We start from the raw sequence: 26,175 nt of genomic DNA on the forward strand, positions 1-26,175 counted from the left end.
GGCCTCCTTTAATGGCCACATTAATATACAAAAAACATGATATATGTATTTGAGCCTCCAGCAGTGCATCATATCCTATAAGATCATTATTGTGATCAGCTCGCAGGCTCTCTAAAAGAGAAAAAACGCCTCTTTTTAAGCTTCATCACGACGCATCTGCCAGCTTTACAGACGGGTTTTGAAGAGTTTCTTTAGATGAAGAAGGACGAGGATTTTCTCAAAGTTTAATTTATTACAAACTGGAGATTCAGGTTGCTCTTGTCAGAACGGGGACCCAAACTTGAAATCTGACAAGTAACTTTTTATTTAAGTGGTCAAACAAACGAAGTGCAGTAAAAACTACAATGTCTGCCTCTGAGATGAAGTCGAGTACGAGTATAAAGTTCCATATGATGGAAACACGCAAGCACAGCACAAGTACCTCAGATTTGCTGTGAAGTAACATATTTCTTTGTAAGAATATTGTCCTATTAATATATTAAAGTTCAATTTATCAATTTGTTTATTTATCTGTGAGAGGTTGTCTGTCTTTGTAAATGATAAATTATCTAATTACAGCTTTATGTTTCTGGGGACAACATGTTTTCAGGCGTAGTTAATTCACATGTGTTACAGCCAACAGAAGACAGACAGGAGACGCTGACAGCAGCTCTGGGATCAGCAGAGCGAGGCGACAGGCTGCAGCTCACGTATCATCATCGCTGTCCTCGTCCCTGCGAACCTTAATTAAAGTGAGCGCAGGTGAGAAGATGAGAGTGTGAACACCATCTCTCAGGTGATCCAGTTACGGATACTCACAGTTTCATCTCACAGGAGCTCCCAGACTGACATGGAGCCAATTTCCTCTCAATAAACAAGCAGCTTTTCTTTTTTTAATGTATCAGATTCAATCAGGTTTTCTATTCTGCATAATGAGCCGACCTTTAGTCCACGAGCATTAAGTATAATCAGGCTAAATGAATCATGCACTGTTTTGGATATTAAATATCAGTTAATTATCACAAAACTCTCAAAATACAAACTACAAGATGGAGATTTCATCTAAAGTATGAGTGTCATTACTTTGAGTCATCTGGTCCTTCAGGATTAATCAGATCCTGTAAAATAAATCTACAACATTTACTGAACTGCTTAACTGGAGCTCCAGAATCACAGTGTGAGACTTTAAATTAAAGGCCCTGAAACCTTTTACTCGATCAGCTTCTTACTGGTGAGATCGTTGGCGAGCAGACCAACAGTGTCATCACCATCGGCTGTGATCCTTTCCTCTGCTCTGCTCTTTTAAAATCATCATCTGTCAGTATTTGTTCAGCACAGATCACAGAACATCTGAATAAACATGATATCACATTAACTCTCCTGATAGAGGATGCACTGTACTCATTATGACTGTATGAGACAAATGAAGACTCCTCTCTTCTTCTTTTTAAGTTGCTCTGTCATTAAAATCTGATCCCAGCACAGCCACACAGTCAGGACGCTGCAGATTCAATTAATGTGTGACTGTTCAACTTTTTGTGTTAAACTCTAACTGTGATTGTTGCATATTTAGTCGTGAATATTTAATGTTTTAGAGAAATATGTCATGAACCATTTTCATAACTTGGACAGGACAGCGGTGCTGATTAATGGTTGCTTGTCTTGTAAAGTGTTGAAATTCTGCCTTGACAAAATAAAGAATTCAAATTACAACATGAGTATTTTGAAGAATGACAAGTTTGCTGTTGTCAAATGAACCAGTAAAGCTCATGTTCAGACTGAAGATAGTCATGTGATTGATCCAAAGCTACTGAATGGAGCTCTCGGTGATAGCTTGAACTTTTACTTCAGATTGGAGTTTGTTTCGATATGAAAACAGCCACCGAGCTTCTGAGATGTACAAGTCACACCAGTTATCCTGCAAAATGCTGACTGTTGCTTTCACTTCCCACTATCGTCCCCGAGTCGTCCGTTTCCAAACTGAATCACTGTGAGGTTTTCATTCATGAGCGATGCACCCTGGGACAGTCTGGTATACACAGCTGTGGACAGCTCCATTTGTCAGGTGCCGACTGACAGACAATGAGCTGAATCATCCATCAAAGAGCCTCCCAGCCACCGCCGACCAACTCTGGTAGCTGTCCTGCTGTGTGCCAAGCATGTGTGTTACCAAATTCAAATGGCTCCATTTCAGCAATAACCCGGCCAACTTTCCAGAACATCCACAACAACACATGAGAACATTTGGGGCATTTGAATGAAACTTTTTTTGTGAGAATAAAGTTGCTTTTTCTGGTGGGTGCCTGCCACGATGTGAGGAACCATGTAGCTTCAGACTGAGGTTTCATTCTATTCACTCTGTTTACATGTGAGAGAAACACGAAATCAAGCAGAGAAGTAAACGTATGCCAACTACATCACAAACTGCATCAACAGCGAATGAAGACAGGACAGAATGTGTAACTCGTGTCCATCATAAAATGCAAAACAACATCAGCTGCTGCAAAATGTTCGTAACAGCCACTGTGGCATTTTATTTTCTTCTCCTGGTCAGAGGCAGCTCACCCTCATTTATATTTTATCACCTCCGTGCAGGTGCTTTCATCTTTTCTTGTCTCACCATCAAAACTGCAACCAGTCTGACAAAATGAACACATAATATGAGACAGTCTCCATATTTTTGTTGTCCTCATCAGGAGCCTTCATTATTGACGTCTCTCACCACATCATCAGGTCTCATCTATCCGTGACCAGCGTCTCTGAAGCCAGCAGGGGAAACTGGTTCAAAAGCTGCTCCGACTCTTTTCATGTCCATCATTATTCAGAGTAATGGCAGATGATCTCACTGTGCCAGAGGACATATTTCAGCTCAACAGTGGAGGTGAAACACATGCAGGCGTGGGATCTGTCCAAGATGTCAGACCTCATTAATCTACAGGTGGAGCTGTTATTAGTCTGAGATCACCTGTGCTCAGACCAGTAGAGGAGAAATCCCCAAAGATTTCTTGATTTATTAGTGCAGAGGGTGAAACGTTTACAGACGACTATTACAGTCCAAGTGTGTAAGATGTGTGTAATGTTTAATCATTTTGGGGAAAATACTCTCTTTCATTGCTTTTCTTCCTAAATGTCTTTGGAAAGAATCAGGTGAGAAGATGGATGTCACCATCACACAGCTTGCTGAAGTCAGCAGCTGGTTAGCTTTGCTAGCTTAGCTTAAAGGAACAGTTCACCAAAAATAAAATAGGCAGTCGTTACCAAGTCACGCTCATGCCGACTGAAAGTCAGGTGAAGTAGTCTGCAAAATATTTCAGGAATTTCACACCAAAAGAGCGCTACAGCATTCGCCTCGAAATCTGAGGAGAAATGATTTATATGGTAAAAAACAAACAAACAAACATTAAATTACTTCATACAAATTATTTGGCATAATAAGAATCTTCACCGTAGCTGCTAAGCTAAAAGATTCTAGCACTCTCTCGGCTAATAATTATGTTTATATATCATAATTACGCCATTTTTATTTGATGCTTTGACATTTTAAAGGAAGTTGCTTTTCTTCACTTTATTGCTCCTTTAACCCTCTTTCCAGTCTATATGCTAAGCTACGCTAGGCGGCTACTAGCTCCAAATTCACAGTTACAGATGTAAGATTTGTATCAGTCCTCTAATCTGACTCTTAACAACTAAACAAATAGAAGTATTTCCAAAAATGTTTAATTAAGTTTTTAACAGGCGCTTATCCAGAATCTAGAAACAGAGGACACAGCCAGCCTGGTTCTGCTCGAAGCGAACAACAATCATGCGTTTGTACAGATTAAACAAAAGAAATATAAAATAACTGTTAATTAGTATTAGGTGATTGTGCACATTAAACAAAGGAAATATACAGCCACTTGTTGATTAGTGAGCTGTGGTCGGATAGTTAGACTTGTTGGACTTGTTGGTTTATGCTTAGCTAAGCTAACATCTGCCTCATCCAGTTTCACAGTCACTGCACAGACAGGAGAGGTATTCCTGTCCTGTTGTCTAACCCTCAACAAGGAGACACAGAAGTGTATTTCTCAAAACGTTGAACTTCTATAAAAACACCAACAAGTAGATCAATTAAGCACATTGTGTAAGACTGAAAAAGAAGCAGTCCAATCTTCTGTAACTAATTTAATTGTTTGGATCGATCTCTTCCCCTGTAGAAACATGCCAGTGTTTACACCCCTGACAAATGTGTGCTAGGATGAAGAATCGCTCTGTTGGAGCCGCAGGCGTTTGTATTACTGTGCTGCTGAATAAGGAAACCAGCGGGGTAATTGACATGCCCTCCTCAGGGCTAATGGCTATTGATTCCCATCTGACTACATGAAAGACAACCTGGCCACATTGAGGAACACAAAATAAACACATACAGACTGAGAGATACAGTCATATTAAGGGTCACATGTCAGACACCCTGCCTGTGTATGGTAACGCTTTGTAAACACTGCAGCTTTAAGCATTGAGGCATTGGGCTCTTGCAGGGGATATTAGCTTGCTGCCTCAGGGTTCCCATTTACTTGATATGGACACATGAGCTGAGAAACGTGCCTCAGAGCAGCTCCCTTTCATATTTGTCACCTGCGTCATGTTCTCAATATCCCTCCTACCAATTTACCAGTAAGATGAGGGGAGGTGAACCTGCCCTCCTGAATGCATTGCTTTAATCAGCATGAATTGAGTTGCAGATTTAGTCTTGGCTAACTCTTGACTTTACTCTGCAGACGTTTGGGTTCAGCTGTGTACATTAATCTGAGATATGAAAAGAAATGGCATTAAATAAAGGTCTTTCTGAACATCCCCACTTCATGCATGTCTGCTATGGAAGCTGCTAAAAGAATAGACAGTGGTTTCAATAAATAACAACATGAACACTTTTATTATTTTGCGAGGGAATATAAGCACTTGAGTCAAAAACAAGAATTAAAAAAACATTTTCTTACACAAATCTGCAAAACACACTGAAGCAGTCCAACAAGCCTCAGTCCTGGCGGAGCTTTGGCAGAATTGTCCCATATTTTCACGGCAGGTGCTGACGCCTCTGCTCAAAGCGAGGTTGTCTGAGAGAACGGACAGGCTGCAGCATGGCTTTTCCCACCGAGTTGCTCAGCTGCTTGATGAGCATCCAGAGAAGCAGCAGCATGAGGGTCAGGAGTCCCAGGAGCATCCCCACGTACAGGCTCAGGTTCCAGCCCCAGCCCAGTGCCAGGGGCAGTGAGGTGGACGCCACCAGGAATCTCCTCGGGGCCGGCATGGGGTCAGGCAGCAACCCGCCCTCTCCTCCTCCTCCAAAAATGTCTCCTTTTCCCACACTTGGATCTTCTCAGGGGTTGGACAGATGCTGTGCTGTAGCTGCTGGAGCCATTGTTTTAACTAGTGTTCAGCTGGTTTGGCTATGTTACAGAATTCCCCGCTGTCCCCATGGTTTAATCCTCCAGTTAGTAGAGCCAACCTGTTGAGAGTGTGAGCGTGGTCTTTGAGCAATCCATTCTCCAGTGGTGGAAATCCGTCTGCAGCTGGGCTGTGCTGTGTTTCCTCCTCTGTCAGACTCCTCACACAAGCCAGCCTCCCAGTTTATCATGAGAGAGGGAGGAGGGGGAGAGAGCAACAGAGACAAGCCTTCAGCACCAGCGGCTGCCTTCACTTTCAGAGGAAATCAAATCCCTCAACTAGAAAATGTCAATCCTGTCCTGTCATTTAACAATTAATAATTATGTGCAGACAAAAAAGGACAAAGCATGTCTTCATATTTCAGTCTGCCTTTGTGTTCATAATGGATTCTGTGTGCCAGTTCTGGATTTCAAACAATCGACAGCATCATTTCAGGGCGATATGGAAACTGTATCCTGCCAAGATTTCACTGAATAGCTTTAGTCCACCTCCCGTCAAAGGGTTTCCTTTTCCTACAGTAGAAAGTTTGAGCTCCACTGTAGATGGATGGATGTGCAGTCTGTCACTAAAGGCTGTTTTCACATTAATTGCTCAAACTGTAAATGTACTCTGTGCTCATTAGGGCTGCAACAGTCATTTTCAACATTAACCTGTCAGCTTTTCTTGATTGATAGTTGTTTAGTCCTTAAAAGGCTGGAGAAAGGCAAAAATTCTGAAGCTGAGGACAAATGTTTAGTCAACTGTCAGAAGGAAATAGAGACAACACTGAGCAGGACAAAAGGAAACTGTCTGCCAAGATGCAAAATGTTCCTTTGACCTCAAGTTCCCTTAAATTTCTCAAAATTCACATTACATAATTTTAAACCGTTTTTCCCCTAGAAACACCAGGCAAACATGTTAAACAAGGCCTTCATATTTTCTGGGATTATTTATAAAGCCATTTGATGCGGCAAGTCCACCTTTTTCCTGCAGAACCACTGATGCATTACCACGCTACAATAGAGATCTTTAAATGTTCATGTCCCCTTCAATTTGTACTGATCTTAAAAATCCCAGATGTTTCGCTTGTGTCAAGCTCTAAAGACAATTCTATGATGAAACCTCTTACACCACAAAGCCCATGATTCAATTCCCATTTAGGATAAACCATTTTAAATGGTCAGCCACACCAACATGCACATAAAGGAAAGCACTGTAGGTCAGTAAGCCAGTCTTTAAGTAACCAAGCTGTACAGGTTGGACCACTTTTGACCCGTCAGTTGGATTTTACATCAAGTTGGCAGAAAAAGACTCTGGCAGGTTTCCAAGTCCTTGTGGACCTGATGAAACCTTTAAAATGACCAAACAGTCCTCTGCTGCCACCATGAGTCCAACATGAAAGATTTAGACATGAAGGCTTACTTTAAGTGAAAATTTTATTTACAAGAGCCATATTTTACAGTGCAGAAGAAGCCTTGACAACATGTTAGGTTACACAAATGTAATGAAACAGCTGACTCCATGACAGACAAAAACACTTTAATCAAACATCCCATGAGGTCTTGTTAAAGGTCTCGCCTCAAGGTGAACCAGCAACAACTGCTCAGAACAACGAACCCATAGTGGGAAAAAGTTCTCAGGGTTTGAATACATTCAGAGGTCTACAGGAGCTGAAGACACTGTTGACCAAAGCAGAATGTTTACAGAGTGTGATAAGACTGCCATTTTGTCTGATTAAAAGTCAATTAAAACTGCTTGATTAACCAACTGTATTGTCTGTTGTGCTTATTTAAAAATACCCTTAAAAAAAACAAACAAAAAAACATGTAGCTCTACTCTAAGAAGAGCAGGCGATGTCTGAAACTGGTCCACATCAAAAAAAAAAAACACAAAAAAAAAAGACTGGTACAACTCTACATGTATAAGGGGAGGGAAGACGTCAGTTCAGTGTCAGTTTAGTTGGAGCCTCGATGAGGGAAACTTCATGATACCTGGAAGAGAAAAGGTCATTACAACATTAAAAACAAAAAAAAATAATTCAGAGGAACTAATGAGCAAGTTGTTTACAGTCTGTTTACTTACTTGGGGCCCTTGTACTTCTCCCGAACAGACTGCTGGGCATGCTGAGCAGCACTGAGGTGAAGTTTGTGCAGATCCTCGACACACGGCATCAGCTCTTCTAGGGAGTAGCCAGTCATCTCTGTCAAGGACTTGGGCTGAGGAGATGGAATAATCACGTTAGCTTAGACTTTACTCCCCATGATTAGCTCAGATAAGGGGGCTGATTCCAACTCCAAATGGTACGATTAAGCTTTAAACCCAGTTTTAACACCTGATGAGTAACATGTGTTCCTTCTACAGTTTGTTTTACCTGGAGCATTTGTGACAACTGTATACACATTCCAGCTGTATAAAAAGCAGCATTAGTCTTCCACAGAGGTTTTTAAAAAAAAACAAAAAAAAACCACACACTTCATTTAAACCATTACATAACTTACCAATGAGCCACCAGTCACTATGTTGTTGGCCACAACATAAGCTGCAGCAGCAGTCAGTGATGGCAGGTACTTTAAGAAGGGATCAGAGTCCACCAGGCTGAGCTCCCCAAGGTACTGCAAATATATACAAAGAGTTACATGCAATTTATGTAGATTACCCTGGTCAAAGACTAGGGATCATTTGTTCAATTTGCTATGAAAAGCTTTAGTTGCATCCAGATAGCCAAATCTATCATAAAGATGCTTGGAACATCTGCAGTAAGCTCACCATTGCCAGGCTTTCCACCTGTTTGTTGACAGAATGCTGGAGGAAGTAGTGTGTGAGAAACTGGTTGATGGTTGGTGCTGCCAGATCAAAGGAGAGCACTTTAAGCACCAGATGCTCCATTCTTAACACCTGCTTCTTGGTGTAGGTGTCGTCTGTGATGTAAACGAACTCTGCCACCTCAGGGGGGTAGATCTCTTCAAATTTCCTGCATTTGGATGTGCAAATAGTCACGTCACAGGGCAGGAAAAAAAGAAAATGCAAACAAAATATTTGCAATACAACTAGACAAATTTTGTGTTGTGCACGTACGAAGCCAGCAGCATTGCAGCAGTCCCAACCAGCTGAAGCTTCCCCCTCAGGACTGACATTGAGGAGAGGAAGCGGTCGATGTAGTTTACAGCCAGATAAAGCGTCTCGTTCTGTAGCTTGTACTCTTCTCCAACCTCGACCAGCCAGTCAACCAGAATGGCCCTCATGCTGTTGGTGATGTCAGGCTGCTTCTTCATGTAGCCTGCCTTCGGCCTGGTTTTTACCTGAGGAGCAATACCAGGATTTACTACAGAATATACTTGCAATATTCAAAACTTTATATTGAACTACATTTCTAGAGAGGCCAGGCAGCTGAAAGAATATTTGAGGCTGTGAAGAATTAGTTTCTCACCTCCATCTCCCTCAAGTACTTGTAGATTTCTTCAGCATATTCTGGGACCTCATTTACATTAACTGGTTTCTCCTCCCCCTCAACCAAGGACATATCCATGGGAGAGTCTGAGAAAAGAAAAGTTTAACATTCAGTGAAATGCTAAAACTTTTAGACAAGATGAAAATTTGGAGCTACAGTGTCAGTAAAGAGTCAAATTGGATCCTTCCCTGCCTGATGATAAAGAGAACAGATCACAATATATTTACAACTCACCAAAGCTGACATCCATTGCTGATGGAATATCTATGGTGGCCAGCGGCTGTCGGAGCCGTGCCACGGCATTGCTGATTGCGAGGGGAGACTCTGCTTCGATCGACTTTGCTTTGACAGCTTCGATCTGTAGTGGCTTCTTGGTGCAGGCACCATCGGGCTCATCCACATGGATCTGGAAAGCAGGCTGTTTGATGGCGGGCTTCTCATAGCAGCTTTTACTGAAGTCTTCATTTTTGCAGGACAACTGCTGTGATGACTCCTAGGAGCAGAAAACAGGACAATTCAGATGTTTGTCTCTTGAGAAATGCATTTTGCAGCATGGCAAAAATTACACTGAAGCCAATTTTCAAAAGTGCTGATGCTACCAGACACAAGAGGTTCATGTGATTAACACAAGCTGCAACAATAGCATGGGATAGAAGTGGTAATTTGTGGAGAGTTCAAATGGCAATTTATGTTGCATAAAGGCAGGAGCGAATATGGCACAAGAGATTATTAAACTCAGACAGGGGGCCGGAGAGCACTTGTGTTTTAAGCATCACCCAAAATCATTTATACACGTGGAACGGGTGGAAGAACAGCCTAACACATGAAGTCTGTTTTACTTCGTTAAAGCTTTTTTTTTTTTTTTTTAAGAGTGAAATGGGGCAATAACTCGGTGATAGTAAAATGGCGGACAGTCTGGGTAACAGACGTAGCTATAGCTTAATGCATCTGCAAGTTTGTTAAAAGGTTAAACACATGTTAAAAGTGGCACTACAGCCCGACAGGCAGGTAACATTATCTAGTATGATGACCGAAGTTAGTTGCCTCCAAAATCTACAATGGCTCCCATCCTGCCTGCAGGCAGCAGCTCAAGCTAGCGAGCATCCAGACCAACCTGTTTGGTGCCGCGCTGGTTCAGGCTCTTGCTCCGCTGGTTGGTCTGCAGAGGTCCCAGGACGGTTCTGCTGCCGGCTGCTTGTTTCGGCGGAAGGTTTTCTTGGTTCTCATTTGCAGAAGTTCTTGGTTTTAGCGAGCCTCTCAGTCTCAACAGCACATTCTCTTGGTTGTGATACTCACTAGCCGCGCTCCCCTGTCCTCTGTTAGCTCCCGACATGTTTCCCCCTCAAACAGTTCAACCCGCCTGCGTTTGCTTACCGAGCTACAACAGCGGCTGTGTGCTCTTGTACGCGGAAAAAAAAAAGATCAAGCCGAGTTTTGTTCCAAAGCGATCACTTATGTGCTGTTAACTCGAGGTTAGCATTAGCTGCTACCTTGATGAGGAAGGTTCAAGATGTGTTCAATCAAAACTAAGCTGTCGAGATGGTAACGACACTTGGAGACGCAGAGTTAAAACAAAGCAGACGAAAACACAAAAACATCAGTCGGTGGTAAAATATCTGTAAAACGGTGAACGTGTTTTTAAGTCGCCATATTCGTGAGTTTCGAAGTTATAACCAACCTGCAGCCGGGAGCGCTAGCCTCGGTCCATTTACCCAGAGACATGGAGAGGTCGCTTTCTCTCAGTTCAAGTAGCCCGCGAGGATTGAAACGGACCAATCACAGTCGGCTCGGGTAATGACGTGTGTGATTGTACGGTGGCCAGGAGAGCACAATGTTCGCTTGATTGCAAATTCAAATCCGGTTTGACAGATTTGAACGTATGGCTGAACGTTATGTAGGTTAACAGCTGAGGAACAACGTTAGCCAGATGCACACAATGCAGACACACGCTGCTGTTATTTAATCTGCTCGTACTTCACATTATGTAACGCATCTTCTTATTATTTCTCTGTATGTTGTCCACAGTATATCAGTAAAAACGATCATTGCACAGATTTTAACATATAACACGTTATATTGTATATACTCAGTGTGTGTCTTTGTGAACCTCATGCACATGTATCTGTTCACATTATATCTATGTCATCGGCAGTAATAATTATTCCAGTGCTGGTTTTACTTTTTAATCACCTTCTGTTAATCAGCTTACAGTTGACCCACACTCCTCAGATAGTCAGGGGTGATATTTGACTGTTACACTTGTTTATTCTGTGATGTATTATTATACTATTGTGTGTATTGGTGTTTTATATCTATCTACAACAGTTCAGGTTGTTTGTTATTTGACATGATGATGACGAAACATTTTCATCTTTTGCCAGCAGTGGAAGAAGATTTCAAAACCTTTATTTTACCACTGTAAACACTTCTATTCAAATGGATACTTGGAGGTATAGTGTTAAGAGCAAAATATATTTAAAGTACATATTATGCAGCATAATGGTCCCTTTCGGTGCTCTAATGTTATATGTACATATTTTGAAATGTGTAATAACCAGATGGGTCCAGTTGAAATTACAGTCTTCTTGTCAAGGAACATAAACGGTACACAATAAAAACAAGGAATTAGAAACAGATATAAAACAGAAATCATCCCAATGACTTGGTCTCCAGGTTTTCCAAAATGGAGATTTAAAACATTCTACAAAATCATATAAAACTCCCCTGAGTGGAAAGAGTACTTGTTATGTTAGGATGGGAGATGGTTTCCTTGTAAATGTATTTATACCAGTGTGTGTGTGTGTGTGTGTGTGTGTGTGTGTGTGTGTGTGTGTGCCATTAAACACCATATGAGTACCATCGTTACTGAACATGTAAGCATTTCAAATATCTTCAAATAAATCATATATATATTTTAAAATATCTCGAAATAAGTGTAAAGAGGATAGAAAACGGGAAAGTATGGGAATTTGATTTATTGACTCATCACTCTACCAATCAAATGCCAGCAGATTGGTGAGTTGTTTCATGTTTGTCACTTGTAGCTTGTGATATCATACATGTCTGTTTCTTCCTGCAGAGTTTCATGTACTTGGGACTATCTATCCTTTCCATCAGCCCCATCAATGATGAATCCGACAGTGGTTACGTAACCACTGGTCAGTAAGCTACAATTTTTTTTTCAAGAGGAGGAACTCAGTTCTTTGGTAGTTATGACAGAAAAACATACATTGTGTATTTTGACTGGCTTATATCTGGTCTGATATAAAGAGGAGGCATCATCCTGGTGGTTTATAAATCACCACATTTGATTTTAGATGCTATCAAAAATACATTATGACTAATTAATGTACACCATAGTGAGGACAAACAGTATCTAAATTACACAATGATGAAATCACTGACACCGTGAGTAGCTATCATAAAATTCTTTCGTATTTACAATACAAACATAGTGCAGAGACACAACATGTAATTCTAACTGTTGATCTACATATCAACATCATTGAAAAAGTTTAACAGAGAATTCAAGTCATAACTATCGAGTATCTCCAGCAAGGACGACACCTTGGTTTTCACATTCTGGCCTTTGAATTTGAATTTGTCGATGAAGAGGTCTGTGATCATTCCTACAGGAAAGAAAAAGAAAAATATTAATATAATATATCTGTGTATAAAAGCTCTACTTCATAATGTCAGGCTCATATAGTACAACTTAGGAGTTAAAGTGATCCTGTCTTGCAGCTTTTAAAAAAGTGATACATGTTAATAAGTAGCTAAAGATACATGGAAAGTGTCTCTGGATGTGAGTGTCAGTGAAATGCATGATAATGCAGCACCATAAAGCCTCTCCAGGTGCGCCGGCTGCTTCTTGTACTCCTCTAGGAGATTAGCGGACTCATCCAAGATGTTTCGATACTCTGGGATGAGGAAGTCAGCGTTCCCCTCATGAACCTGAAGCTCCTGCCAATCAGAGAAATCACAGAAAAAAATGGGGTGAGGGTGCATTAGTGATGAACGTAAGCATTACCCAAAAAACCTGTCAACACCCCAGAGAGGACTTGTAGCTTTTAACCAAAGAATGATTTTATTGTCTTTATGTCATATTACTTGGTTTAACCTTTACTTACTTTGAGTGCATCGATAAGCTGAACTTTCCTAGCCAACAACAGCTGGTACTCCAGCTTTGGATGTATCATCTTCAGGGTGTGGCTCACAGAGTCATCATCAATATCTGGAAGGTTAACAAAAACAAATACAAAAGATTAGTTTAATAGGATTTTATTTACAAGAGTTTATCCTGTGTAAAAACCAAACACGGACAATGAATCATACCATATGAAATGTTGAGATTGATTTTCCTCTTGGTAGCTTCTTTAGAGAGAACATCACTCAGTATGGAGATGGTGGAGATGTTGTCTGACCTGAAGTGACCCTCCCCTTTGCTACAATGACAAATTCAGAGAAAGTGCATGTTTGATTCCAAGTAGATGAAAACACAAACACCCATGCAGTGATATGTAACCCCAGAAGAGTCTTCCTACTGTGTGCTAGTATTTACCAGTAGGTGGCTTCAAGATGCGTCCCAAGAAAAGTGTTGTGGAAATAGAAAGTGATGCTCTCTCCTGCTGGTGTTTTCTCAGGGACCTCTGGCAGACAGAAGACCACCCAGGAGTGGATCTCAGCAAAACTGAACTGTCCCACCAGACTGAGCCTGTTCATGGGCCTGAGTGACAAACAGATATTTTGTTGTTTCTACTTATAATTCACTCAGTTACAAAGAAAAAAATCAAAAATCAATGATAGTTCTTAACAACCTATAAGGGACACAAAAGGTTTTCTTTCATGAAATGTGACAACTTCATGTCTTTAACTTCACGTTAAATGGTCTGTTTTAGTAACAATGCCCATTATGCCTTGAAATCCAATATGACAGCAAACTTAATTGATTAGTTGTTTGGTGAAAAATGCCAGAAGATGTTGATAAATGGCTCAAAGCTCAAGATAACATCCCCAAATGTTTTGTTTGGTCAACAACCTGAAGCTATCAAGTTTATAGTCACAGAGGAGGAAAGAAACCACATTATCAAAGTAGTTGGTGATCACCTTAATAGTTGACAACTCATCGATAAATCATTGCAGCTCTAATTTCATCCATTTGAACCCAGTTTTGGGTGTCAACACTGACTACACCTTTGACTTGGAGCTTTCATAAACACACATTAAAATGCTTCAAAATAAGTTTTGACTACTAAATTCAAATCACAATCTAATTTATTAAAACCATCCTGATCTCCCATGAAAAATCACGTTTTCAGATTCAGTTCAAATTCCATTTCAGTCTTTACCTGTCTTGGTCAATGCTGTGTGTGCGCTGGTGGAGGGACAGAGGTTTGATCTGGTATTGACGGACCTGGCAAGTTTTGGGTTGCAGTCTGGGGGTAACGTACGCCTGCAGGGTGCCGTACTGTCCCTCGATGGACCTCACCTGGGTAAACATTTATTGAGGATGAAACTGATTATTACTCAGCAGTGCATCATCAAATAGTTTGAGCAAATTAAATGGGTGGCTATTTCACAATTTACAATGGTTATATAATCCTACAAGAAATGTTTCCATTTCACAATTACACAAAGGAACTTCCAATGTGGTACAACAGCTTTTCATGAAAGAAGCAGAACTAACAGAAAGAGTTCTAATGCAAGTGCTACCTTCAGCTCAAGTCTGGTGGTGTTAGCTTGACATCTGTACGTGGCCAGGAGGAAGTTGCCATTAGGCTGCTGGTAACACAGTAAGAGAGTCATCAGGCCTCTTTGTTCTGCAGCAGGTTCATGACTTTCTTTGTTCAGCAAGTTTGTCCTGAGTAGAAATAGTTTACGCAGCTCACCTCTGAATCACATTCACTGAAACTCACAACAGCTGAATTCTTATCCACATCCAGCAGGTCTATGGGGACGTCACTCTGCAGAGAAAGCTCTAATTCAGGTTACATTTGGAATATTCGTGTCTGCATCATGGGATTTATAGAATGATTTATACATTATGAGATACTGGCACAAGATTTATTAACAAACAGACCTGGAGCAGCAGATTGTCGATGGCAGTCTGCACCTCCAGAGTGAGGCTGTAGCTGGCATCATCCTGGCAGAGGCTGAACTTGTCATTGATGCTGAAGACAGGCACAGCAGAGACAGCGGTGCTCGACTGGGAGGTCTGCTGGTACTGCTCACGGCCCTGCAGGACTTTGACCTGCAGCTGCTCCAGCTCCGCCCTGGAAGGGAACAGTATGACTGACTTCAGAGCAGATCACATAGTAGGTCAAATACAATAAAGGTAAAAGGGCATGAAGCGGATACCTGAGCGCTTCTACTTTGGACTGAGTCTCTTTACTCATCCGGACCTCATCTCCAGGGCCGGCCTCAGCCTTCTGGGGCTCGGTGGTCAACCCAGTCACCCATCCTGCAAGAGGTCACAACAGTAATGCAAGGTCTGTGCGGATGGATGTCTCTTCCATACTCCACTTTTTAATATCAATGGTTGGGTTTAAAATAACTCATACAACATGTCAGACAGCTCAAGACAATGCTGTATCTCACTCAACACACAGCTTTGATATTCTGAAGTCTAACCTGTGTAGGTGGCAGTCAGGACCTCATCATAAGACTCCTTCCCCACGCAGCCACCCTGGATGGATGTCACGCTCTCTGACAACACCTGAGGTCAGAGAAGACAGCACACGTCAGCCATCAATCATGTGTATCAATAATGTAATACAAAAAATGACAATGACTTAGCCACCTCAGAAAAGGACAGCAAGGTATAAATATCACTGCACAGGGAGAAATATAACGAATACATTTTAATCCTAGAAAAACTCAATGTATTTTTTCCTTTTGATTTCAAGGACACTAAATTGAAGAGATGTGGGCAGAAAACTATTTTATAACAAACTCACATGTTCAAAGCGTAACGTGGGCTCACTGGAGCTGTCAAAACCATAGACCTCCACTGTCCCATCATCCCGGCCCACCAGGATGTCATTCACTCCGTCTCCAACAATGTCGTAAGTGTCAATACAAAGAATTCCTGAAGGGAGACAGAAAAGAGTAAAGACAGTTCACAACACAGTTTTTGTTAACAGCCACAATAAGAATTAAGAGGTTAATATTCACATGGTCTGAAGAATGGTTGCATGAATCTAACAGCTTTATTTAACTGGCTAACAAGTGCAATGCCTTGATATTCTCACATAAACAACATACCTCCTTTCTTTTTGTCATTGTCGATCTCCCATTTGGTCGCAGCTGAATCTTCACCGATCTGGACCAATCCGATTTTGCCATCTGTAGTTCCATAGAGGATTTGCTCTCCTGCAGATAAATCATTGATGTCATGTCAGGTATAAAGCAGCCTTGTTATGTTCCATTGTTCAGCATACAGAAATGTTAACTTGCCTCCATCTTTGTTGTACAGTTCCAAGACAGAAGGAGGGCCGGGGACTTCAATGTCATAGGCAAGCTCAGATCCCTACGCATAATATTAAATAAATCCCATGTAAATATTGAGGTAGAACAACTTACTGTATATCAACATCAGAATGGTAAATATAATCTTTGTCTACCTGCAACACTCGGAGAACCCGATCTTGGCATGCCAGGACTGGTACAAGTCGAGTCAGGTTTTCTGAGGACAAACATGTGATATCATTGATTTTGTCTCCAGAGAGGTAGTAGTCTTGGTCCTTGCAGTCACAGTAGTGGTTGTAGATATAACTTGCACACACAAAAAGATCAGCTCCTGAGACATGCCTGGAACAGAGATACATACCGTTCAATACAGTGAAAATCACACAGTTCTGCATGAGTCAGTGAAAATGATGAGAACAAGGTCTTACATGGCATTAATGCTCTCAGTGAGGTTGGCTTCAAAGGTGAGGAATTGTTTGCCCTTTTTAGTGAATCCTCGGACCTGAGAACCAGAACAAACAAAGATCTTCTCCTGTGGAGTTCCCGCAGCTCCACCGAGGTCCATTCTGGCAATTTTCTGTCCTGGAAGTGTTTTAAACGCCGGCTGAAACAGAGTCACATTTCTTGCTGTTAGAAAGTGACATTCAAGACATTAAGATGCAACTGGCTGTATGATAAGGAAGGGAAATCACCACTGCTTCTCCTTTCTTCATCCCAAAGCAGGTCAGAACACCATCATGATCAGCAATAGCGACCTGAACCAAAGAGGCAACAACCAACAAACATGACACTGTGTTATAGAACAAGGTCATTAAAAGACAACACTGTGCACAATGTAAAATGTGTGACTAAACAGGATTATAATGAGGTACTGCAGTGCTGCAGAGACGGCCTGACCTACAAGTCTTAACTTTGGTTAAGACCCCAACACATGTTTAAGTTTATTAGTGAAATTTGTGAGGCTAAAACAATGATTACCTGTGATTTACATGGCAGCTGTAATAACTGTTAAAATCATCATAATGTGATTTGTTCTACCTCATTATCTCATGCAGCCCTACTTAAAACTCCAATAAATCAAGGTTAGGTGGGTTAGTCACAGGCGTAGTTCTGACAGATTAAAATACCTTCTGGGTTGTTTTCTTTCCCAGTGCTGGAAGCAGCCTCATAGTTTTCTGAGATGTCACACCGACCTGTGAACACAAAGCAGCACAGAAAACTCTATTGAAACAGAAATGTACAAAGGAAAACAGGTTACTGCAAGAAAACAACCTGAACAGTTCATGAAATGTTCCACAATTACTGTCAGTTTCAAACATACTGACTGGACTTACCTGAATGTAATCAACTCGATTTAGGTGAATCTCCATCTTCTTTCTCCACTGGATGTTTAATCTCAGGAGGAAAAGGGGATGGTGCAAATCCTGCGGGTGTAGTTAGATTATCCGGTCATAAAACTGCAGTCCACCTCAAACACATGGCGACATTTCCACCCGAATTACAAGAAGATACTAATGGTTAAGAGAGACTGGGATTAACTTTGTGGTTCAGACAAGGAGATTAGTTCGACGTGCTAACGCTAGCTAGCAGGCTAATTGGCTAACACGGTTTATAACACGCCAAACGTCGCCAACAGAAATCACCTGTAACAACCTGCTGAGCGACGTTAGTGTCTGCAGGGAAGTAAAACTGACCTCAGCTCCTCTGTTAACGCCAATATGAAGCACAGACGTCTGATGTGGCGCTTCTGAACTGGATCAATGTGTTGCTAATGGCAACGCTGTAGCCGTAACAAGCTGTGACACCATTGGATGAGATGGATTGTCAGAGATTGACGCTGTGCGCTGATTGGTCGACTCGATACAAACGTCTTCAGCCTTGAAGTTGTGTAACGTTGCCACTGACTGATTAATACACAGTGTAATTATTACTACACACACAGTGGACATTTCTGTGGGGTAAAACTGTTGTCTAATCTAATTCAACCCCATGATGAAGTAATGTACAGTTTGTGTTGACGTGGTCGATGACATGTAAACGAATGTGTAATCAATCACATGTTCATCACTGAGGTCACTGACTGGTGTTATCTCCCTGATCAGCTACACGAGGGAATATTAGAAACACTATATCAAACTATAACAAATGTGTAAGTGTTAAACTTGAACATTACAGGCATGATTTAGGTAACTTACAGCTGCCATACCTGAGAATCTTAGTTGAAAACACAAAAATATGAAGAAATAAACATTTTGACATCATGAGTGTTGTGTTTTTTGTAAGGTGCTACAAAAGCAAAGTATTTCAGTTAAATATTACATTTAGCTGTAATGGAGTAATACAATGCCTTACTTAAATGATTTTGGCATAATGTAGAAAGTAACTATACAGTAGTATAATAAGTACTGTATTACTTTATGCACACACTACTAGTAATACATTACTTTCAAACAAAGGTAAGTATTAATATATTACTTAGATTGTGCCAAGTTTGTACTGAGCATGAACTTAACAGGTGATCTTGCACCTTCACTAGTAGAACAGGTGTATCAGATTGTTTTACATTTTACAGGTGTACCGTCTGTCACAGTGGCCACTGAGCGCAGAGTGATGAAGACCAGTAGATGGAGTCAAAAGCTGGAAATCATGGTAAATTGACCTTGAGTAAGAGTTTTTGGGTGAGAATATTTTGCACACATATAATTATATTTCATATCTATTAGAAGCAGAATCAATCATTAATAAATGTCAGACTTGCAATGAGGCAAAAATCAACTACAGTAGTTACAACCAATTATAAGCCGTCAATGTTACAGTTCTTTATTATTTTATTGGTTTCATTAAGAGATCACTTTATTCTTGTAATAAAAATGTGGTTTGTTTGTAGGCAAATAAACATTAAACGTCAAAAAAAAAAAAAAAAAATTAGAGCATGCATCAAGCAAGAAAACTACGAAGCAAACAAATGATGACGCAAATTCAAAACAGCTTTCAAACCGAGAGACAAGCTGAGACTGCATTCAGGCGCATGACATGCAACTCATTTCAAATGAGCCCAACAGCATATTGTCTGGTAGCTTAAAATATACTATAAAATACAGCAGATATCTTGTTTCTCAATTCAAATCCCATTTTGACACCATGCCTACACAAACTGTGCATGTTGTTAAAAGAGCGAGTTGATGGCATTGATAGAACAGATTTAAAGTTAGGCATTTAGACAAATCAGAGCATCAGATGCACATAAAAAAAAAGTTGGACTGGGTAGAAACAACAAACAAACCCTCGCCTCCATCCATCCAAGCACAACATGATTATTAAAAAAAGAACTTTTTAATTATGTATAAGCACATTTTCATTTAAGTTACTAATCTCAGAATGTTAATGTTTCATCGTAGAATAAGAAATCTTCATGAATAAATAAGGACATACGAGGAAGAAATAATAACAGCCGATACATACAGAACACAGCTGATGTCTGTGCTCCGCTCAGTGAACGTAACAAAGTGAGGGGTGTCCACTGCTTCAGTGAGGTCACATTAAGAAGATGGGAAAAGAACGTCACCGTGAGACTTCAGTGCATTACTGGCTGGTCTTCAACTGTACTCGAATATTCAGAGAAGTTGGAGCACAGACTGTAAAGTTGACATTCAAAGAACAGTTCCTTCCGTTGATGGCAATGTCTGTCCCCATCAAAGTTTAAGTCACATCCTAAATGGTGGAAAAAAACAAAAACATAAAGAAAATAAAACTCTTATGGAGCGTAATCAGACCCCCGTGGGAGCGAGGCGGCTGATGAAGGCGATACTGCTGAGGCACATCCTTCTGAAGAAGACGGGGCAGGCAGGCTTCATGATGAAGTGCTCCAGAAGAATCCGCAGCTCTGTGAACAAGGTGCTGAGGTGGGAAACAGACGTATTTAATAATCAACTCTGACACCACAGCAAAGTCAGTCTCAAGATTTTTTATATATATGGCACATTAACAGGCTGGAATCAAAATCTGCAATCAAAAAGAGTCGTACATTTGTTAATTTCCAATTAAATCCTCGTAGTAAACATGTTGTTCCACTTCAGACATGCCACTTTTAGTCTTCTTTCTATAATATTGATAGTTTTAATTTCAGAGACATTTGTAGTTTTGTATCAATTCAGGAAAAATAATGAGGATCAAGACTGTGCCACCAAAATTTGACAGTTGAAAAATAAACAGTGCCTTCTCATGGACATACAATGTAGTTGCAGTACTGTTGTTCAATACCAAACGTCCAGAATTTCTGAACTGAAATGTTTGTGTAACATCTGGGCCAGAACACACAGATATTATAATATTAGCTCATGTGGATGCAGAGCACAGACATTTCTATGGCTCCAAACATGCAATACATTTTGGTTTGCAATCAAAGTTAAATTATAAAAATAAACAATGACAAATTATACAACAAGTGTTTGGATTTTCCACCACCTATTTCTGCAATAACAACTATCTTTTATCTTATCATTTATACCTATGCTTTACGTCAATTTCAGCATTGTTTCCAAGCTTACCGGCAGTATGGGTTTCTTCTGGATGTGTAGCGGAGAGTGAGGAACCGGTAATAAATGAAAGGCAGCAGCAAGCTCCCCTGGCCACTGTCAAAAACACATGACATGAATAAATGAAAACTGACCTTACACATGCAGTACATACGTTTTATATTTCAATTCTCTATAAAACATTGTTAATATTGATCTTAGCTGCACTGACAAGCAATAGAACATCAGTATTAGCTAATACAAATCAATGCAATGACTATCAGGTCTGTACAGGCTGCTATGAGATTTTGCACATGAACATATTCCATGTGAGAGCACTAATGAAGCTGACATGTTCTGGTAGTGCAGACACAGTTCAATAAGACTGATCTACATGGATAAACTGGATAACAGGATTTACAGAATTGCATGTTTCTGTAATTTTAGATCAAAGTCTGAATGGAAGTTCTAGAGATTTACAGTCAACAGAGCCTGACAACAGAAAAAAACATTTGTTCTGTTGCACATAATCTGTCCCTTCATGTCCCACCTGGGACTTCGGTGATGGTTGCATGAGCACATATTGAAGATATTAATTAAATGTCATTGCAGTGCAATAAATAAAATACATAAGAATGTCTCTTGACAGTAATAACAAACAAAAAAGACAACTTTTGAGACTAGTGTGAAGTTACCTGAAGAGCATGAAAACAGTGGCTGGCATCAAGAAGATCTCGTTGCAGGCAATGAACTTCAGGATGTTCTGCTGATTGGCTGTAAGTTTGTCCAGGAGGTTTCTGATGAACATCAGGCTGCTGGGGCCCATAGACTGCAACAACAAAAGTAAAAAGATGAGTCGCTGATAACAAAGCTGCAGCGTGTTAAAGTTTCAGTGAAGCAGAGAGTTTATATGAAATATTGATACAGAGAATTGAATGTGAAGGTAATCACAGTATCATCTGATAATCATCAGCTTTATTAGATTTAAAGGTTGAATTTGGGTCTCTGAACAATGCCCAGTTGATTACGTAGATAATCAAAACACCATTTGGCTGGTGGCATTTTCCACCTGGAGTTGAACAATGTTCAGCAAAAAGCTTTCTGTCATTTGTTTTTAACTAACAGCATTAGAAGTCACAGCAGGTGACTGCTGGCTTATACTCACGTCAAGAACTTTCTTTGTGTAGGTGGTTGCATGGAGCAAAGAGAAGAGGAAGACTGGGAAGATGCTCACTGGACACAAATGTTAAGGGTCAACACAAAAGACGTTAATAAAGCTTCCATAATGACATCCAGCATGCTGACTGTGATATGCTGAATCATACACTTCTATGTTACGTACATGAAAATGTGACTCACTGACTGTAAATTGAGGAGATTTTCATTACTAAGACGGCCACATACCACTTCAGATTTGAATTCTGGCTGCAGCCAAAGTGGACAGGTAGTGCCTCTTTATTATCTAAACCTTTAAATAAACTAAATCGTTGCAGGCAAGCAGCCCACATGAACTACTGTTTCTCACAGGTATACAGAACTATCCATCTCTCTTTCGTCTAGGTTTGAAGCTGAAAGGATACTTGTGATGGGGTAAGAGTTGACCAGGATGAGTGAGTACAGCAGGTAATGGCAGCTGTCCTCCTGAAGAGCCTGGGCCAGGAACGCTCTGCTCAACTGAAAGCGTGGCAGCCTTTGATGAAGGCGAAGGGCACTGGTGAGGGCGTTCGCTAACAAGGCTCTCTGATAGAAGTTTGCTGCTGCATAGGGTCTGAAACACACAAGCAGGGAAAATATTCTGACATCTGTTCAGGCGAGGAGAAAGGATAAGTGGGTGAAAGCAGCGTGTTGCTGTCGGTCAAACTTGATAAAACAGTGTCACTGAGTGAACTCACCCCAGAATTGGTAGAATGAACATTACGGAGCAGTAGACGGTGAAGAGTCGTGAAAGCCACATTGCGGTTTCGAGCTTGTTGCTCATTAAAAATTGCTGTAGAAGAAAGAAAAAAACTCACATCCATTAGTCATTACAATTGAACCTGCTTGATCAGTTATGGGGGAAGGATGTGCAGTGTTCACTGTGTTCACTAGGGTTTCAGGCAAAGAGCTGGTAGGATCCTCTGTTTTAGCTCTTGACATGACAGGTTGGGTTTTCTGTTATCTCACGTCCACTGAAAACATGAAAAGCTTAGACCTCCAGTCATGTTCTCTCAACACTCAGCATGAATCAGCCAAACTAAAAAACAACTTAATTCAATCTGGTAGTTAATTTTATCAGGATCTTAGCCACAGTCACGAGAAACAGAAGTAATCTGGCCCCTCAGCAGACCTCACTCCGTGAAGGCCATCTTTATATTTCAGTCAGTTTGCCCATAAACTGCCTAGTCTGAAGAGAGTTTAAAGGATGATAAAAGCCCAACATCAGAAAACTGTAAAGAAAGATACACATCACAAGTCCAAGGTGATATCTTAAAATGTCTTTTCTGAATCATCAGACCAACAGTCCGAAACCCCCAAATATTCAGATTACAATTATAAAAGACAACCCCCCCATACAAAATAACATATTTGGAGAAGCCAGCACCCTCTCATTTATCCCTTTCATGCTCAAAACAATGAAATAATATCGTGACCATCAAAAACATACCCCATAGATGACAACTAAACATGCAACATTTTGTCTTTGAGATTAGATGTACCTCTGTTTATATGAATGATGGACACAATCACAAAAAACACCAACACAATAAGCATTCCAGTACTGTTGCTCGAAATAAACAGTACCTTTGAGAAACTTGAAATGTTTAGTTAATGATGAAACCATTTAAAATAAACTCTGAACATTAAGGTTTCCATGAAGTTCTGTTCAAAAAGGCCACACCAGCTTTGAGAATCGCTCGGCGCCACAGAGGACATTACACAAATGTTTGAGTAGGCCAAGCAGCACTCCTAGTGACGACGTCTTTGTATGTAGAATGAGTAGAAAGCTCCTTACAAAGTGAGAGAGAGATGGAGGATGTGACAGTAAACTTACCACAGGTCCTAGCTGGGGGGGACTCTGTTGGTTTGTGTCAGCCATCTTTGGAAGTGTGTGTGTCGCTCTGTTGAGAATAGAAAAGTCATCATGAAGCAAAACTGGTTTGTTAAAGTGCAAGCCTCTTCTTGAGCTGCAATTATCTGCTGTTTTCATTATCCATTAATTAGACAATCATCTATTTGTCGGTAAATATTCACAACAATTGCCCAACAGCTAGTGTTAAGGTTTAAAATGACAAAGATATTCAGTTGGCATGTAATAAAGAAAAATGAGAACTCCTCACATTTCACAAGATGTAATCTGGAATCATCTTCATTCATTCATTCATTCATTCATTCATTCATTCAACAAACAGACTCATCGACTGGCTTATTATCTACACAGAAACCTTCCAGTCTTCTCACAGTCACAGGTGAACTGTTTACAGGAGTCTCACCTGGCAGTCCTTAATCACTGTTCTGTACTTATAGTAGTAACGTATTAACTGACGCTGGAGCTTGATATAAATATTGTAGCTTAACAAAGCAGGAACACACTGTAGGTTTTACAAGTCAAGACGTTAATCTCAAAGAAACAAAGCTTCAACACAGGAACAACTGAATAATCGTCTCACGTCTGACTTTTATAATTTCCTCAAACCGAAGCTATAACGTCATTAGCAACATTAGCTCACCTAGCCTTAGACTTAGCATTCGCTAGCTCTGCTTTGTAATGACCATATCTTTAACGGAGGAAAGATACAAAGAGAACAACTGATGTGTTACTAATTATCAAACTGAATCACTCAAACCGACGTGTGTTAGACTCAGGTAAGACTTCTGTCAGTGGTTTATTAACTTAGTGCTAACATTATGGCAGTGCTAGCTACCGTTAGCAGCAGGTGGATCTAGAATGTTCTCTGTTACCATCGTAACTAGCATGTGAGCTAACGTTAGCTACCCTTGTCAGCCGCTAGCTCGTGAATTTATGTTACCCTGGTTACGCTGGCTGACGCTCGGACTGGTTACACAGCTCGAGCACACTAAATACTTCTGGTTCATCAAACAGAAATACTGTGGTAATAATAAAGCACGTAGCTCACCAGTATTACAGCGTCGATCTGTCAGGATGCGCGCTAGGTTAGAAGTGACAGGCTGCTGGTCTCCACACTGAAGTAAATGATCAGCTGACCTTCTGAGGCAACAAGGGGCAATCCTCTCGCGAGATTTCACAGTTCCGGGTCATGGCAACACCTCCCTCTAGTGACAGAAACAGGAAATGCAATTTCTGTTCGTGTATTTATTTATTTGGTTTCTTAATATTTATTCTTATTTTCTTCTTCATATATTAATTATATTCTATGTTTATAAATGTCAATGTGATTAAGACAAATGTGATTGATAAAAAATGTAAATAACGAATTCACATATTTGATAAGGATAGTATCAGTAATTAATTTATATTTTCGTATGACAAACCACTCGAACCCATCACCGCCTTGAATCTTTGCATTATAATGAACGTTTGTAATTTTTAACAATTTTTTTTGTATCTTTTGTCTATTTTGTCATTCCTGTACAGCTCCTCTGTCTTTATTTATCAGTCATTCCACTTATGTCTCTGTTTGTTTGTATTGTTTATATTGTATATATAATACTGTTTGTTCACTATTTGTTTATTGTTTATGTCTTTAATGCATGCACTTATCCACCACGACAAATGCCTTGTAGGTGTTAAATCCTTCTTGGTAATAATTCTGTTTCTGATTCTGATTCTGAGAAGTGAACCAATATTACATTAAGACCAGTTTGGCCAAATTAATTAGATGGCTCCGTACATTTGATACCATGATGTCACATCAAACCATGTAACCAACAGTTTATATTACAGTTTGAATGTCTTCTCCAAAAGAGAATGATGACGTATAGAGAATGATGACGTATAGATGACTCTGGGTGTGACCCTGCTGGGTCATTTATAGCATCAAGGGATAACTGCAGTGCGCCGGCGCGAAGGTCAACGCCCCCTTTTCGGATCAGGAGCCAGAATCGGACTTTTTGTACATTAAACCAGCGATCGAGTCTGAATCACCGCCCGGAGAGCAGCAGCGATGCTGGCATCAGACTGTCTCCATGTGACCTCCTGCTGTGTCGGGCTCACTGCCACAGGCTGCCGCTGGGGGGCGCTCGCCACCAGCCTATCAGCCCTGCAGGTCGGCCCGCAGCCTGCTGGGTAATTATTTTATCTTAAAGTGCACCTTATTTGGTCCAACATGTTTTAAAATGGTACATGTGGCTGGTGCTGCGGCGCATCTCTCCGCAGATTATTGGCAGGGTGTCGCGGGATGATGTGTT

At 40.6% G+C, this 26,175-nt stretch overlaps 3 protein-coding genes across 6 annotated transcripts; all 3 read right to left on the reverse strand.

Moving 5' to 3' along the window:
• Nucleotides 1–6,797: 6,797 nt before the first annotated feature.
• On the reverse strand, nucleotides 6,798–10,592 carry ccna2 (cyclin A2). Its single transcript, XM_037077883.1, has 8 exons — nucleotides 9,942–10,592; nucleotides 9,062–9,320; nucleotides 8,807–8,913; nucleotides 8,455–8,678; nucleotides 8,146–8,350; nucleotides 7,878–7,991; nucleotides 7,462–7,595; nucleotides 6,798–7,370 (listed from the first exon to the last, which is right to left on the reverse strand). Exons 1-8 carry the CDS (start codon nucleotides 10,158–10,160, stop codon nucleotides 7,319–7,321), a joined length of 1,314 nt encoding a protein of 437 aa, XP_036933778.1. The 5' UTR covers nucleotides 10,161–10,592; the 3' UTR covers nucleotides 6,798–7,318.
• A 1,189-nt stretch (nucleotides 10,593–11,781) lies between these two features.
• bbs7 (Bardet-Biedl syndrome 7) lies at nucleotides 11,782–18,144 on the reverse strand. 4 transcript variants are annotated; one of them, XM_037077705.1, is made up of 20 exons: nucleotides 17,989–18,144; nucleotides 17,629–17,718; nucleotides 17,422–17,487; nucleotides 16,987–17,049; nucleotides 16,723–16,898; nucleotides 16,450–16,636; nucleotides 16,283–16,355; nucleotides 16,091–16,198; nucleotides 15,784–15,914; nucleotides 15,458–15,542; nucleotides 15,185–15,287; nucleotides 14,907–15,099; nucleotides 14,716–14,790; nucleotides 14,540–14,605; nucleotides 14,176–14,315; nucleotides 13,389–13,553; nucleotides 13,163–13,272; nucleotides 12,958–13,061; nucleotides 12,667–12,790; nucleotides 11,782–12,456 (listed from the first exon to the last, which is right to left on the reverse strand). In XM_037077705.1, the coding sequence occupies exons 2-20, from the start codon at nucleotides 17,662–17,664 to the stop codon at nucleotides 12,317–12,319; spliced, it is 2,145 nt and encodes a 714-aa protein (XP_036933600.1). In that variant the 5' UTR covers nucleotides 17,665–17,718; nucleotides 17,989–18,144; the 3' UTR covers nucleotides 11,782–12,316. The 4 variants fall into 4 exon arrangements, with proteins under 4 accessions (XP_036933600.1, XP_036933597.1, XP_036933599.1 ...); XM_037077702.1 differs by having other exon boundaries at nucleotides 14,540–14,608; XM_037077704.1 differs by having other exon boundaries at nucleotides 14,540–14,608; nucleotides 17,938–18,037.
• A 954-nt stretch (nucleotides 18,145–19,098) lies between these two features.
• Nucleotides 19,099–25,062, reverse strand: tmem33 (transmembrane protein 33). The gene is made up of 8 exons (XM_037077706.1): nucleotides 24,924–25,062; nucleotides 23,840–23,906; nucleotides 22,701–22,795; nucleotides 22,389–22,576; nucleotides 21,974–22,041; nucleotides 21,504–21,637; nucleotides 20,842–20,925; nucleotides 19,099–20,191 (listed from the first exon to the last, which is right to left on the reverse strand). The coding sequence occupies exons 2-8, from the start codon at nucleotides 23,882–23,884 to the stop codon at nucleotides 20,062–20,064; spliced, it is 744 nt and encodes a 247-aa protein (XP_036933601.1). The 5' UTR covers nucleotides 23,885–23,906; nucleotides 24,924–25,062; the 3' UTR covers nucleotides 19,099–20,061.
• Nucleotides 25,063–26,175: the final 1,113 nt, after the last annotated feature.

This window comes from Acanthopagrus latus, chromosome 18, assembly GCF_904848185.1.
Source record: "Acanthopagrus latus isolate v.2019 chromosome 18, fAcaLat1.1, whole genome shotgun sequence".
In the NCBI taxonomy this organism is placed as follows: Eukaryota; Metazoa; Chordata; class Actinopteri; order Spariformes; family Sparidae; genus Acanthopagrus; species Acanthopagrus latus.